This window comes from Lonchura striata, chromosome 7, assembly GCF_046129695.1.
Source record: "Lonchura striata isolate bLonStr1 chromosome 7, bLonStr1.mat, whole genome shotgun sequence".
In the NCBI taxonomy this organism is placed as follows: Eukaryota; Metazoa; Chordata; class Aves; order Passeriformes; family Estrildidae; genus Lonchura; species Lonchura striata.
The window spans coordinates 27,484,805-27,501,108 of NC_134609.1; the positions used below are offsets into that span (position 1 = coordinate 27,484,805).

The 16,304-nt window shown below is 42.0% G+C and overlaps 2 protein-coding genes across 3 annotated transcripts in view; one reads left to right on the forward strand and one right to left on the reverse strand.

The window, feature by feature from the left end:
- On the reverse strand, positions 1-14,361 carry MCMBP (minichromosome maintenance complex binding protein). Of its 2 annotated transcripts, none has more exons than XM_021529281.3 (16): positions 14,259-14,361; positions 13,332-13,417; positions 11,594-11,734; positions 11,249-11,290; positions 10,696-10,797; positions 10,096-10,225; positions 9,330-9,481; positions 8,535-8,635; positions 6,590-6,759; positions 5,646-5,769; positions 4,374-4,491; positions 3,644-3,809; positions 1,722-1,855; positions 1,075-1,239; positions 593-681; positions 1-378 (listed from the first exon to the last, which is right to left on the reverse strand). In XM_021529281.3, the coding sequence occupies exons 3-16, from the start codon at positions 11,666-11,668 to the stop codon at positions 252-254; spliced, it is 1,695 nt and encodes a 564-aa protein (XP_021384956.2). In that variant the 5' UTR covers positions 11,669-11,734; positions 13,332-13,417; positions 14,259-14,361; the 3' UTR covers positions 1-251. The 2 variants fall into 2 exon arrangements, with proteins under 2 accessions (XP_021384956.2, XP_021384955.2); XM_021529280.2 differs by lacking the exon at positions 14,259-14,361 and adding an exon at positions 13,941-14,108.
- Positions 14,165-16,304, forward strand: part of SEC23IP (SEC23 interacting protein) — a 21,752-nt gene continuing 19,612 nt past the window's right edge. The window contains exon 1 of the mRNA XM_021529279.2: positions 14,165-14,361. Within this exon, the coding sequence (XP_021384954.2) occupies positions 14,220-14,361 (142 nt within the window). The 5' untranslated portion in view covers positions 14,165-14,219. The remainder of the gene's footprint in view (positions 14,362-16,304) is intronic.

Here is a 16,304-nt window from a genome sequence, read left to right on the forward strand (position 1 = left end):
TCAGTATTAAAGTTTAATATCAAACAATTTGCTCAGTGTTACCAATTTTCAATTACAAAACGGGGTCCAAAAAAATTCCATAAAATATGTTTAGGTGGCTGAACAGAGTTAAGTGTGTTCAGACCTCAAGGGTAAATATCCATAACTTTTTGGTATAAATTATCTACAAAAACTGGTATAAACAATATTCCAATCTTAGTATGGGTTCCACCGAGGATTAGAGACATTTTCAGGGTGACATCCAGCAGGTGTTAGAGTTCATTGCCATTGACACATTTCTGCTGCTGCAGCCTGGCCTTGCGCAGTGCCTCCAGCTGCTTTGCTCTCAGCCACCTCTCCCTCGACAGCGTCGTCTGCCCCGCACTGAGCGACAGGAACCTGGGGGAGCACAAAGAGCCAGTCAGGAACAGCTCCTGCAGCTGCTGGAACCCTGCCCAGCTCAAACCCAGCTGGCCTTCAGCAGTAGGAAAGCATGGGATGAAAGCAGGGAGGGAATACTTTGCCTGAGAGGAACAAGGCAGAGGAGATTCTAGGCTTGGTCACCTGCAGCTTGCTGGGAAGCCCCGAGTGGTGACAAGGGCACCACACCCACCTGGCCACCAGCAGCATTTTGTGCAGGTCATCGGCCGTGACGCTCTCGGGGTTGTTCTTGCGCATTTCCACAAAGTCTTCTTCTACTGCCTGGAAAAACACAGCGTGGAATGATGGAGCAAACCAGATCTCCACAAGGAGAAAATCTTTTGAGGAGCTGAACACTGTAATGACCTTTAGATTTCAACGTTTCAACTCATTGCTGTCCAGAAGTGAGCCTGAGTAAAGCCAGGCTACTTCTCATCTTTGAAAAGAACCCACTTTCAAAATGAGTGTTAGAAAGCAGATTGCATGCACTGTTCCTTATCTGTAATAAATTCAGTATATGCTTTACAAACCCTTGAAGGCACAGTCAGGATGTGAAAACTCTTCTGTTTGGGTTTTGTAAAGGAGAATCACTGACAGGGCAAGTACAGTAACTGTCTACTAAGGTGCTTTCTATGCAAATAAACCATTGAAAATGTATTGGGGAAGTGTTCCTACCTTGGTCACCTCATCAGATATACTGTAGTCCAGCAGCCTCAATAAACTCAGGTAAATTCGGAATTTGTTCAGCATGGAGGGCAGCACTGCAGTGAGGAGGCTGCTCATGTACTCTTCCATGTTCGGGGGAATTATCTGTGGCTGTAAGTGGACTTGGCAATCTGACTGAAAGAGAAAATCACATTTCATCTCTTTCCACATCCCGCTATTTTCTATTCCAAGACTAATTTATTCTCAAAAGCAGCAGAAGTCACTTATTTCCCAGAACTAAGGTTCTGAAACATTCCCCAGCTCACATTTTGAACAGCTCCTGATTCAAGCAGATGTTTGCAAGCTCAGGTTACTGCAGGGGCAATGCCACATCTGTGGCCATCACCTCAGAACCCACCATGCCAGAGAGCAGCACATCTCTGCAGCTTTCCCATCCCTGGGTCCTTCACCACCTCACCATCCCCATTCAAACAGAGGAGGGAAGCTCCATCTCTGCATTTTCCAGCCACGAGGGAGGAGGCAGCAGCTACTGCCAGTGTCACACCCTCCCTGGTCACAAGACAAGTTTCCTGTCCCCACTGGTCCCGGGCAGGGCCTGCTGTGGCAGCAGCTGCCAGCTGCAGTTCCCCTGCAGAACCTGGGAGCCCCTCCCGTACCGGCAGGAGCGAGCGGCCCTCGGAAGTGATCAGAACATTAATGTTGCATGGGAATTCCATCCGGTGGTAATTGAAGTCATAATCCACCTTCTGCCAAGTGATCAGGTTACCCAGGGCTGTCACGTTACGGACACCTGCAAGAGCAAGAGCAAATTCCCTGAGCACTGGACCACAACAAATGTCAGCCCTGATTTTTGTTTCCCATCTGTCTTTAAGGAGCAGCCAGCAGAAGGATTCCTCCAATCATCCTGTTCCTTCTGTGTCTGAGGTGTCTTCCAGACAGAGACAAACACTACTTAATGTGAGCCAAAAATAAGAACTCTTGATTTCAGGCCTAAACTTTGGCTTAGTACATGAGTTTATAGCTCATGTTTTCACTGGCCCTACAAAGCCAGGTATCTATTTAGAGATAAAAACAAAAAAAGAAATCTCTCATCAAAAGCAGACAAACACAACCAATTTAATTTTGCCAAAATTTTTTATAGTACTTACTCACCTTACCTGGAATTAAATTATTTAAAATATAAAAGGTTAAAATTGACAAATAACTGGTTGACTCTCGGAATTCTCTCTCTGAAATACCAACATGTACCTGACAAACTGAATTTCTCTTCAGCAGTTACTGCATCAAATGATAATACTACTATCACGTTTTTGCTTTTAAATACTTGGTAATTATTTAGTATATTGTAAATAAAGGCAAAGTAAGCAAATAAAGGCAAATTTAAGATTAGGATTATCTTCTGGGACATTTTTCCATTTGAAATTTCTAAGCTGTAGCTTCCAAGAGTTCCAAACCAACTACTACATTTGAAGACACTATTCTCTAGGATTAAATTTTGCTCCCAATGCTGCTGTAATAAACGAAAAATCTTTACTTCTTTACTCTAAATGCAGTAGAAAACAATATCACATCAGCAAAAAAGAAACAAAATTACCAACCCTTTTTAATCTGCAATTTTTAAGACCTAAAATATTACTTTTTCACTAAATGCTGAGTATTTTTAAACATTACAAACATTTTAGAAAACCTATAAACCACCACAGCAAGAGTTCTCTCTAATGGGAGTTTATAATATTTTAATTTTTTTTGAAACAAACAATGCAGAGCTTGTTACTAATTTTACTGTTTCCTTTAGCAAAATTTTGTAGCTTTACTAAAGCTGAGTAGCAAAAACTACTGAAAACTCAAAAGCAATTGAATAATTTCAATTAGCAACTTCTAAGAGCAGTAATTAAAAAAAAAACCAAAGCAGCTTTCTACAGACAGCATTTTTATTTTAAAATTAATTTACTTGCAGTGATTTCCTGTTGTTTCATACAATCTCCTGAGATGGAAGGGACCCACAAGGATTACTGGGCTCCAACAGCTGGCCCTGCACAGGACAGCCCCAGGACTCACCAAAGACACCTGTACTGTGCATTATCCAGGTACTGAGCTTTTAATATGCAACTCAGCTCTTTTATGGAAGTTATAATTAAATTCATTTCTAAAGCTTTGCTGAAAGCATGTTACACAGTGCTATATCAGCTTGTAAAATAGAATCCCTGCTATTTTTAACACAGTAATAGCAATTTTTTTCCTCCAGTTTATAGCTGTGTTCTCAGGGATGGTTTCCAGATATACAGTAAAAATATAGAGCATAAGGCATCAGCATATGCTTTGCCCACTTCATGCACTATCACAGGAAACTGAAAGGCCACTCCAATGAATCAGAGTTATTTTGGTAATAAAGAGTTCTCCCAGTTTATCTTAAGTTGGCTGAGAAGTTGCAGGAAGCTGCTTCAAAGCAATGCAATAGGATGTAGAAACCACACACAGTTTTGCAACAGACCCCAGCGGGACACGATTATCACCACTGTGTTAAACCACAGCAGCTTTTAACCTCCCCAGCGAGACTGCAGACACAGACAGGGTGTACCTGCTGTGTCCAGCTGTCCCTGCTCGAGCTGGGTCTCATCTATGACCAGGGAGGTGTTGCTGGCCAGCTGCAGCAGCCCGCTGACCAGGCGGTTGGCCGTGTAGTCCTTGTGGGGGATGAAGCGCGCCTGGTTCATGCTCTCGATGCTCATCTGCAGGTGGTAGGACTGCAAGGAGAAAAAACCATCAGCACCTCTGCTGTGCTCCAGCTTCCCCAGGGAATGCTGCTTCCTGCAGCTCCAGCTGGGCTGGGAACCTGCACAGCAAAGCTTGTCACTGCAACACTTTAATCATCCCAAATATCCAAATGCTGTATACTTCAAAATCTCCCAAAGGAAACTATTGCTGTTAGGAATTCCTATCACCTGTTCTGCACATGATTTATTGCAGCAATACTGTTAGTGTGACCCCAAATTGAATTACTGTGGCTTTTCTGCAGAGCATTATCCATAAACCTAATGACATCATAATTAAATAACCCAAACGCCTAAACATAAATCCAGAAAGACCAAATAAAGCATGCAGCATCTGCCTGTCAATTCAATACCTCTGAGGAGATGATTTTATCCCATATTCATCCTAGATGATGAGGCACACAGACTTCAACACCCAGGCCAGCCACATCTCTATAGATATCTGCTCTCTAAATGCAGGAGAGCATTCATCAGCCTGCCTTGACCAAGCTGAAGCAGTGAGAACACATCCCCCAGGCGGGCCCAGGCAATGCTTACTGCTGGCACCAGCTGCTGGATGAGGCGGTAGAGGTGCTCCGTGAAGGCGCTGTTCCGGGGGCAGCCGCTCAGGTTGACGGTGAATTTTCCCAGAGGAAGCACGTCCCGTCTGGCATAGCTGCACCAAAAGCAGCACAGGTTAGGCAAACGCCTGGCTAACACTGGGTACAGGTGTCATTCAGCTGGAGCACTGAGTGGTGTCTCTGACAGCCAGCAGGATTTCAGAACACACACACCAAAATCAGCCAGCTCCTCTGCCTTCCTTGTGTGGTGCCCAAGGACCTAAGCCAGGCTGAAGCTGCTGCTCACAGCACCACACAAAAACAGTAATTTACAGTGCTTGGCACCTGCAATGGCCTCCCAGACATTCTGTTCTTCTTGTACTCTGTTTTACTCAGTGAACACACTTCATTCTTTTCCTTTCTGCTGCTCAATCTCAACTTCCTTCCTTATCACACTTGTTCATTTCCTTTACTTGCCCTCAGCTTTCCTCTACCTCTTCTCACTGTGTATCTTCTCCCCATTCTTGACAACTCTCAACCTTTTTGTGATACTAGCTAAGAGAGAAAATACATTCTAGGCTAAGTGTTGGAACATTCACAATCTTACTAAAAAGAATGAAAACAACTCATTTTGATATTGAAGCCTAAAATGACTACCATTAAATTTGAACCTGACAACTATAATGTCTGAAGTTTCACACTTAAGAATTTAATGAGTCAAAGGATGCTGCTCTTTCACCCAGACATAGTTTAAATCAAGATAAGAATAAATTTCTATCACATGCTAAATAGATCACTTGAACTTACCATTAAACAGGTTTACATTTAAATAAACAAATTCCCAGGATGTACCTTTCAGTACCTTGTAGTACCTAGGCAACAATTCCTGCAGTCAGGAGATGCTGTTATTGGGAAGTCAGTGGCATGTCCTACTCATTAGAAGAAGCCAGAGTAGGAAAGATGTTTTCATACCTCTGTTTAAAAGTGTCTTGGAGAGTCTGTCAGCTCTCAAAGCAGCACTGAAGAGATACACTGCCATAAACTGGTCTTTTATCAATACTTTTATCAATACTCACTGTTATTTCGGACACTGAAATCTGCCTTTGTGTGTATTGTGACAGGACAACTCTACCTGAACAAAGTACTACTGAAGTAAGTATTATTTAAGCTATTCCTGCCATTTATTTGCAGACTGGTGAAAAACCCCATAGAAGGAGATTTCTTTGAAATGATAAATACACAAGTTCTCAGCACACATGTAAATACTCACACTGTAGAAATGAGATGCAGTATCAGGTATTCAGCAGCCAAACTGTCTCCCAAGAGGGCATGGGTGAGGAACCCCAGCAACTCTGCTCTCACTGGTGACAGCTCAGACATGAAATTAGAAACAACTGGCAAAAGAGCAGAGGATAAATGTCAGAAAATCTTCTTGTTTCTCACCCTTTTCCCTCTATATAAATTTGACTTTCTGTCAGTTTGGTAAAAATGTTTATTCCAAAGTAATCTAGGAAAAAATCCCCAAATGCACATTGTTTTTTTCAACTGGTTTTGGAAAACCTGAATCACTCAACACTTCCTTGGAAATTATTTTTTAAAAAGATTAGATATTGTGTAATACATTTGCAGTAGGGTATAAAGTGTAGAGCCAAATTTATAAAATCCAAAACTGCTCCATTTTATATTAAAGGCAGAAAAAACCTCTTACATATTATCAGAACAAGCAATACAAGGCGCTCAAGGAAGAGAGTTACAAATACCAGAAGTCTGCATGCAATAATTAAATGAAAAATACAGTCAAACAAGGAATAGCACAGCTGCTTAAAAGCAGAATTGCCTTATTTTGTGCACAGTATTATGAGTCTCTATATTATCAGTATGTTTCTTATTTCCAGCATCCTACTAAATTGGAAATCCAATTTTCCAGCAATTCCCAACTCTGTTTGAAAATAAATCAAATCTTATGGCTGAACAACTTGGTAAAATCCTTGGGCACGTAGACTACAAAACCAAAGTCCACATAAATCACATTTATTTCAGCCAAATAAAAATGTAAACATTACATAAACACAAACATCTGCATCCTGTGCAGCATTGCATGGCTCTTCCATTTAACAAGATTTAAATTCAAACCCTGCTGTTGAGGCATTTGCCTCTCAGCAAAGCAATATTTGTTCAGATGTTCTGGAAAACACCCAGAGTTCAGACACTCACAGGATTTGCTCTCCTCTTCGTTAAGGCAGGCAGGCAGTAAGGGGTTAATGTGTTGCAGCTTCTGTGCCAAAATCACATGGATCCTGGGCACTAAGGAGGCCGGGGGGCTGTGCACCCTCTGCTCCTCTGCCGTGTCCATGCACTCCATGGGATCCAGGGCTGAGCTGTCCCTGGGGAGAGGCACAGCACAGCTGGACTCAGAAACATCCCACAGGAATTGCTCTCCCTCTGAGCCAGAGCAGCTGGAGCCAGGCCAAGAACAGAGGAACAAACAACACCCGCTCCCAGCTCCTGGTGACACCTCCCACATTCAAACCACCTTCTTTGGGATCTTCATAAACAACATAAACACTGAATCACAATTACATAATGACATATTAACACCAAAGCAGGCTTGACCCAAAATATCTGGATTCTATTATTTTCACAAAATAATCAAACCATATTTTTCTGAAGAAAAAAACAATCCAACAAAAAACCCTCAAAACCAAACCGCACAAACAAAATCACATTTATTATTTGCTGCACCATTTAACAGGCTGTAGCTTCAAGTAAAATATTACATACTGTTCTGTCCAGCCTGTACTGAGTGAAGTGTAAACACCAGGTTTAAAAAAATAAGGTAATTTATTACATTTGTCTCTGTAAGCACACGTGGGACTTTCATATCCCACCAGATTCTGGAGCCTGACAAGATCTTCTAGACAGTCACATCACATCTCTATCACTGGCTGAGTAAAAGAACCGTGAATAAATAAATCCTAATGTACCTCTGCTGGAACCTGGAGGTATTACCTCTAATTTAAGAGTTCAGATAAATGTTCAGGGAGGGCAAAGCTTGTGTCTTAAAAATTTTCTTCTAGGTGGTTTTAATTTTTCATTTTTAGGAAGTAAAATCCCTGAAGCAACTATATTAAATGACAGTAAAGTTTAGCACAATTTTCATTTTCTTGTAATGGTTTTAAAGGCTGTCAGGCTTTGTAACTTCAAAGCCACTTCAGCAGTTCACTCACACACTATCCACTCTTTGCATTCAAAGAGATTTGTTTTGTTTGCATTCAAAATGTTGCTAAATGCCACCATTTTGTCTTGTTATAGAATGACACAGGACAAAACCCACAAGCACCTGTGACAGTGCAACTGAGCTGTCAGTCTGGGATTAGCTGTCACACAGATGATAACAAAAAGCAGCTGACCAGGCTGAGGTAATTTTTAAGAAGTTGGCATTGTAAAGGATTCACATTGCACTCTGGGTATTGTACTTGCTAGACAGATGAACAGACTCACCAACAGAAATAATTCAGAGTGTAGTGGTACATCAGCAGTATTTATGTTAAATTTTGGTAAAGAGTTTTCTTTTCACAATTGACTTCTTGCATCCTAAATGATTTTGTATTCTGTCAGGCATGGAATTGCAGAACAGCAGGTGAAATGGGAAGTTTCTATCAGTGGATTAAGAAGATGGGATTATAGAGAAATCAACCCATTTTTTACTCATTTTGGTTACTATCACTGTACATGCAGACATGCAAACATTTTTTTCTTATATTCTTCAGAGTGTTTACTTTTCTGGTAACAACCTTCATGGACTTTGAAATTACTCCAAAAGGACATTTATAATTTTAAAGCTTCCTTGAAATATTTGTTCACTATTCACTCATTCACTGAAAATGTTGTACACATGAAAGAGTACAAAACATTTAGCTATAGAAGCATTTTCTGCTTTACAAGAGTGTACAACCTAAAAAAAGATGCACTGGGTATCCAAGGATATGGATGTACCAGAGCACATTGGACTTCAGTTTCCAGGATGCTGGATATAACACTTTCCTCATCAAGCTATTTTAAAGCAACAAAATTCACTTCTTAAGCATAATTATCATGTACTTCCACATTTCCTTGTCTGCTCACTGCAATAAAAACCTGAATTCCAGCACAGCCTTACCTCTCTTCACTGTTCACTATGCTCAGCACTGGGTCCACAGACAGAACACCAAACACCTCCAGCACATCATTGACTTTGAAGCTCTCCCAGCTCTCATAGACCTGCCCCAAACAGAAAATAAAATGCTGAGGCAGATGGGCCAGATGCAGGACAGCAGAAAAACTGTCGGACAGGAAATTCAGGAATCTCAACTCTGGACTGAGAACAGTCTGAGTGAAGAGGTGTCCCCTTGCCCTCAGTGTCAGTGAGCTTACACTGGAAAAGGGAGTGTTATGACTCCACACTTTTTCTATTGGCATTTTTTGCCACATGAGTGCCAACAATTGTATTCTACTCTGATTCATCAAGATTTACAGAGTAAGAGAGAAGTCAATACAGCAATAGCAGAGCAAGTTTGTGTAAAGTTTCATAGTAATATAACATAGCAGTGAATCAAGGACTATTTCAAATTCAATACACCAATGTGTAGTTTATTGGTTTTTCAGCTTGGTTTTTCACAGCTGTTTTTCAATTAAATACCAGGGCTAAATACCAGCTGCACCCTGGAATCTTTCCTTTTAAACTAAGTGGGGTGAGAAGGTGCAAGCTCTAATAAATGCTGCTGAAGGATTTCAGCAATTCAAATGCAGCACTCAAGAAGAGAAACACTGTGTTAGTGAAGAGAAAGAATGTAATTATCTCTGGAAACAAAATTCTGGACTCCAGACACATTTCTGTGCCTACAAACCAGTGCAAGGCTGATTCTGCCTGCCTCACAGAGACCCCAGCCCTGCTCATCACCTCTCCATCTCTCACCTTTACAAGACATGCTGGTCCCTTCTCTCCTGGCAAAGGAAAATTTAGGTCAAGTGGAGGGGAGCAGTTGGGAGAAATGACATGATGACCTGCAGAAGCTTCTGTTTCTAATCTCTTTGGCTCCACACATCCATGGATATCACTTCCACTGCCTGAAAAACACAGGATTTACAGGCTTAAAAACAGAAATGCAGAGCTGAACAACTTTCTTTAGTAAGCAACACAGAGTAAAACTAATTTAAGAAAACATCTGAGACAAGAATATTTAATAATGCAATATTCCTGACAGAATATACTCTTGATATGAGAAGTCTCACAAGTGCATATTTTATGTAATCAAGTTAAGTGTGGGAGAGAGTACTGGCAAAGATCTATGTGTCATGGACAGAAACCTGATTGTCAAAGAAATTTTTTTCTGCAGTGTTTAAACCAGGCAATTTTTTTTTTTCTACAGTCGACAGGACTGCAAAGGTAATATTTTTCTGCATTTCATATTTAAAAAAAACAGGTAAGAATATGCATAAAACGCAGTTTATATTAAACATTTCTGTAGATTGTCAGCAAGTCACACAACACACATACAACACTATGGGCTCTCCCACACTCCTTCAAATCAAACCACTGACTTCAACAAAGCCTCCAAATCCTAAAGGCTGCAACAACAATAACAATGAAAACAGCTGGCAAAATATCTGTTTTTAGCAATGAATTTTTGCCAAATCCTGGAGAGATATCAGAACAACTATTCACCACCAGCAGCTCTTACCCATGTGTTGCTCCTTCTGTTTGGAGGGATGCAGATCCATGTCCTCATCCTCCTCATAGCTCCTCTTGTGCCGACTGGGGGTGTAGGAGGTGGAGGGGCTCACTCGGGCATGGCTGGCACTGATGTAGGCCTGGGATCGAGGGTTAAGGAAGCCACAGGCTGAGCAGGGAAACCTCAACCACACTAAGGTTTAGTTGTTGGTTTTTTTAACAAAATCCTAATCTTAACACGCTCAGTTACAGGTGTTTTATAGGAGACTCTTACTGTGAAACAGTGTCCTGCTGCAGAAAATGCCAATGGCTCAATTAAAATTTCCCTTTTCCTAAGCATTAGCAACTAGAAATGAACAGAAATTTTCAAGACTTTCCCAAGCAAAAACATCTATGGAATCAAAACTAATGCTCCTAAATCAATTTGCATCCTCTTTGTGTATATTACACGCCATCAACTTTCCTTTTTTCCTCTTTCTACACCTATCACCTCTCCAGATTCACTAAAAGAAAAAAAGAAGTTTTAAATAACTTTATCTCCTAAATCTAATTAATTAGTTGGTGACCACTGATTGTATAACAAAACACTGGCTTAGTCAAAAAAAGATATTTCTTTCACCCATGCTGATTCACCAGGCACTGGAACACAGTAGAAAGTTTGTCTCTCTGAGGTGACTGTTTGTGAGGAGTTCAAATCAAGTTCCTGCTGAGGCTGGAATCCCAAGAGAAATTTTGTTAAAAATCTGATTGCAATTTGTTTTCCTTTTTTAAACTAACCCCACAGATTCAGTTAATCAGCCAGAAGTTACAATTAACATGTAAGACTACATAACTCAGGAAATATGAATATATAATGTTTTGATTCAAATTGTACTGCACTACCAAAAGTAACTGTTTTCCACAGCAGGCAGTTTCAAGGTCATGGGCACTCCCCCTTCCACTCAACCAAAACAAATTTTAAATACAAGAGAAACAGCTGGAAGCCCACTGAAATTAATGCCAGTGAGCAGTTATGAATACTCTGCTTTCCAACCCAAAGATTAACTTTGCATTTAGAGCAGCAACTTCACTGTCAAGTACCAAAGAAGCTCTGTCACACTTACAAAACTACAACTTTCCACCCAATATTTGTTCTTTAAGTTCATATAATTTTTATAACTTACCCCACATTCTGCCACATCTCTGTATTTACCAAAATGCAAAACCTGTCAAGAGGGAAAAAGCAATGCAATCATTCTGTTTCTGACAGCATCCGGAATATGAATCACACCAAAATCACTGAAGCCCAAAGTCCCTCACAGACATCCTGCCAAACCTTTCATCACTTTAACATTTTCTATTCAACAGAAATGTAGCAGGTTATTTTTTACTGATGCCACTTGAGCTGAACACAGTTACAGTCAGTGTCCACACTCCATAGGTTTAACTCACAAACTACAGAAATACAAGGACCAGAATAAGTAAAATGACAAATATTTGCTAAAATAGTAACTCAGTATTTCACTTACACGTGCATTTGTGTTTGGGTCAACTGTTTCATACACTCCCATGTAAAACTCAGGATCAAACATATCTTGAACCATGCAGCGAAATTTCACTAAGCTGTTGGGTTTTAGGTAATGTACAGGAACATCATTCAGTGATGGGACCTGAGAAAAAAGAGATTTTTCTATGCAACTGGTATATATTGAGGCAAAAAAAGTGAGCCAAAACCAGCAGTAAAACTTAATTCTTTGACCATCCTCCTCCTCAAACCCCTATACACACACACACATATATATATATATATATATATATCACACTTAGTATTTTCTGAGTGCATCTCCCATCCTAATCTTAGCACCAACAAAATGTTTCTATCCCAACACCTTCCTGCAATGGCTGTTACAATTATCAGGAAGTTAACAGAATTAACAGTTCCCAAATTCTTCCAGTTCCAAATACTGAAAGAACATCTTCCTATAAAAGAAGCTGTTACAGGTCACTGGAACTGTATGAAAACTGTACAACATTTGAAACCAAGTTTTCAATTTCGAATTATTGCAGCTGCAGGATTAAACAGAATTTTTCACTTATCTTATTTCTACTTAACAGCACTTCCACCTCGTGCTGTGTACCAGCAGTACTAGAACAATTTGCATGCACAATTGCCTATAACAAAAGGTCCTGGAAAACCTGTATGTTAATTTCCAAGTCAACATTGGGGAAGTCTTTTTCACACAGTTTTACATGACAATGGGAAAATAGAAGGGAAAAAAAAAAATCAACGCCTAAGCACGTGGTACAACTTCAAAGAGCAAGACTTGTAATATGAATAGAGTTTTCTAAATTTGAAGAGAAAATCTTTGTTGAAAAAGCCCACATCCAACATTAAAATGCAACAAAAGTGGCCCTATAGGAAGTGGCATTTTAACAAAAGTATATTGCCTCACGGTATTTTTTGAGTAAGAAAATATGATTTCAATTCCTTCTGATGTGGTAAATTTTACTCAATTTTGCCATTTATTAATGGTAGCTTTGATTTAAGCCACCATTTAATACTAAGTACACAATACTTTCACTGACAGAGAAATAAAACCAACAATTTTCACCTGGTTTTAGTCATAGGTAGAACAGATTTGATATGAAAGCTTCTAATCCCCTTATCAGTCCCATTATGCCATTTCTGCTACAGCCTTTTAGGAAAGTATCAGCTTTTGAACTCCACTGTTCACACTTTATTTTTAAAACCTAAAGCACATCTTCCCGGCTAAACTGCACAAACCAGGCCTGACCCAGCACAGTTTTAGTAGGAAAAGCATTTTTTCCTTAAAACCTGAAGGTCCAGACAACTATTTATTCAACCCACACAAGTGTGCAGCATTGTGATAAAAGCTCCTGAGACAAGAGGTTCATAACCAGCAGCTGGTGGTGCACAGCGAGGACTCGCACTTCCCCAAAAATGACAATATTTGTCATCGCCTGCCATCTACTGACTGTGCTCCAGAGTGGCAGCAGCAATGGCCTGGGGGAAGGAGGGTGCTGAAGGCAAGGGCATGGGTGGGCTGGGATTTCACATCCTGGCTTTACACTCAGGTTAAAGCAGCCGAGGTGCAATTCCACATCCCAAAGCCTGGGCCTGAAATTCAGCTGCACGCTTATCACGAAAAAGCAGGACTTATCAAAAGCAAGCCACTGCAATAAAGTGTAATAATAAACAACGAAGCTTAAAAAAAGTGTAACTCGAAAAGAATAAAACACTCTCACCCAGTTAGTAGCATTGTTTTCTTTTAATTTCTCCTTGAAGTATTCGGTTACCTTCTTCTCCCAGTCAGAGTTCGGAGCATTTTGGGCTACAAAAAAAACCAAAACCATATCGATGTGCCCATTACCACCACATAAGAGACTTTTACCCAGCATATCGAACAAACCCAACTTTCACTTTTATTTTACGGAAGTGCAGCTTAGACTAATTTACTCCCCTTGCAAGTCACTGACTTCCCATTTCAAAGCCTTTAAGGCCAACCAAGAAGCACAGAGCCATTCCTGGGAGCGAGGGAAAGCTCCGCATCGCCCCAGCGGGGAAGGGCAGGAGCCCAGGCTCCGCTTTCCGCGCTCTGTCGGCTGCGGGAATTTTTATGTCGGTGTTGTTTTAGTGAAGATCAAGCCCAGCACGGCCAGAGCCGCGGCTGACCGCGCTGGTAACATCAGGGCAGACAGCGCGCCTTGCTGCAGAACCCAGAGATACACGGAGAACGCAAAACACGCTGTATATAAGACATACACGACATAAGACAGAGAATCTGCCCCGCCACCACCCCACGAGGGAAAGCGCCCTCCGGTTCTCCGGTTCCGGGCGCTCCCGCCCTGCCTCACCGAAGATGCCCTGCACGATGCTCAGGGGGCTGTTCAGCCAGTCGCCCACGCACGGCATGGCGGGGTGCCCCGCGGGGCTGCCGGCACCCTGCGGCCGCCGAGTCCCTCCCGCCAGCCCAGCGCGGGGATCGCCGCCGCTTCCTCCTCCCTCCTCCTCTTCCTGCGGGAATGGCGGCCGCGCCCGCCTCCCGCCCGCCCCTCACGGCTGCGCGCGGCCGCCGCCGCCATCTTGGGTGCGGGCGGAAGGGGCCGCGGCCGGGACGTGGCCGGGGCGCGGCCATGGCGGCGGCGAAGCCCGGGGGAGGCACCGGCACCAACCTGCTCTTCTCCTCCTCCGCCACCGAGTTCAGCTTCAACGTGCCCTTCATCCCCGTCAGCCAAGCGCCGGCCGCGCCGCCCGGCCCCGCGCTGCTGCCCGCCGGTACGGAGAGAGAGGGAGGCGGGGAAGGAGCGCAACCGGGAGCGCGGGGGATGTGCGGGGTCCCGCCGGCAAAGGGAAGGGCCGGGAGAGTCCCCAGAGCCGAAGTGCCCCCAGTGCCGCTTTCCGGCACTTAATTTCTTCTGCTTCCCCCGCTTGATGCGTGTGTGTGTGTGGATTTAGCGCTGTGCCTGAGGACGGGCGCTGATCGTCGCGCTTCCGAGGTGTCGGTGCTTCCATTCAGCACGTACTGAATGTTTCCGCGTTTTTTAAGCTCCTCTCTCACGTTATCTTCTGTTTTCCGGGTTTGAAAATAGTACCTTAAGCAGCCGCCTTAAATATCCTTGCTAATTTAATCCTGGTTCTAATATCCTTTTCTCCTAAAGCTTTAATGGTGTTCCCAACACATGCGCGTGCAATTTACAATCTGGTGTTCAGGCAGTTTCAGATAAAGGAATGGATTTTTTTGGGAATGTATTCAGTCAGAGATTAAAGCTTGAAACATTAGAATGCATCTAGAAACAAGATATTTGAAATTTTACTGTATTGTACGTGTTGGGATTGGACTAATGACCTCTGAAGGTCTCTTTTAACCCAAACTGTTTTATGCTGAGTCTTCAAGACTTCATTTCAACTGTTGTATCTTAGCTGAAATAAGAATTAATATGGCTGGCAACCAGTGTAGTACTTCTCTGTAGATTTAATAAAACGTTTGCCAGTTATGGCTTTGGAATAGTTTTTTTGGATCGACTACATTTTTTGGATAGGAGGGATAAAAGCATTAAAAGATTATTTCTACTTACTTGAAGTATCTAGGTAGTTGATACATTTACTAATTCCTTTGTACAAGCATTATAGTTTTTCTTTCATGCAAATACACATTATATTTTCATTAAGAAAATAGAACAATTTTTAAGTGCTGATCTAGCTAGTAGCTTTATGCAAATGGCTGTCCTGGCAATTTCCTGAACATTTTGAAGTCAGCCGAGGATAAAATCTGATGGGATTTGATTAACGTGGTGAATCTTATTCTCTCCGTGTAACTTAAAATTTGATCAGGTGAGGATTCATGGTCTTGCAGGTGGAGTGAATTTCAGTGTCAGTCCAAGTAAGGCCCATGTCCTGTTAAATGTTCTGTTTCCACAGTCAAGTGTACTCACCATCTGTCTAGCCAGGTGCTGTTGGGATCTTCTTGCTGAGTGGAATATTTTGTATTTGTAGTCATGATTTTTAATTGTGTAAATGTAGTAAGAATCAATCCAGGGATTTGTTTGACACCTGACAGCCAAGATTAGGGAGCTGTGTGCAGGCATTCATTTGTTTATCTGTCTCCAAGAGTGATTAGTTAGTGGTGTGAGCTATGCAGTTTGACAATAAGATGCATTCTCTGGCTCAGGTGTGGGTGATGTAATCAATATATTTACTGTAAGGTGGGAGGAGTGATCCCAGTGACAACGTGGACTGATGTCACTTGTGGTTGTGTGGTGACAGTCTGTGAATGACAAAGTTCTGCCTCGTGTGGGGAGGGATGTACAGGAGGTTGGCACACTCACAGGTGAAGAAAGGCTGTTCTGTGCACGGGGAGAACACATCAAAGCTATACACCCATTTTTAAACATTTGTATGACGTGCTTGTTTTTACAGCGTAGTTTTTGCAAAATTAGAAAAAGTCCAGATCAACAGTAACTTTTTGTGTTGGAAAACTGCATGTGTGTGCATATATGTACTTATAGGGGTTTTTTAGGCAGAGCTTTTGTCATCCTCATTTTGCAAGGAAAGCTGCACTTAGGCTTAAATCTCCAAAACCTATTTGGAACTGGAGAATAGTGGGTGCTTTGTGAATATTCATTTGCTGAAGGCCCTGAGAGCTCTTGGGCACACTGCTGCATGTTTGTGGTGGCCTGACACGGCGAGGTGAAGGGCCTGCTCTGCTGCCAGTTGTTTGG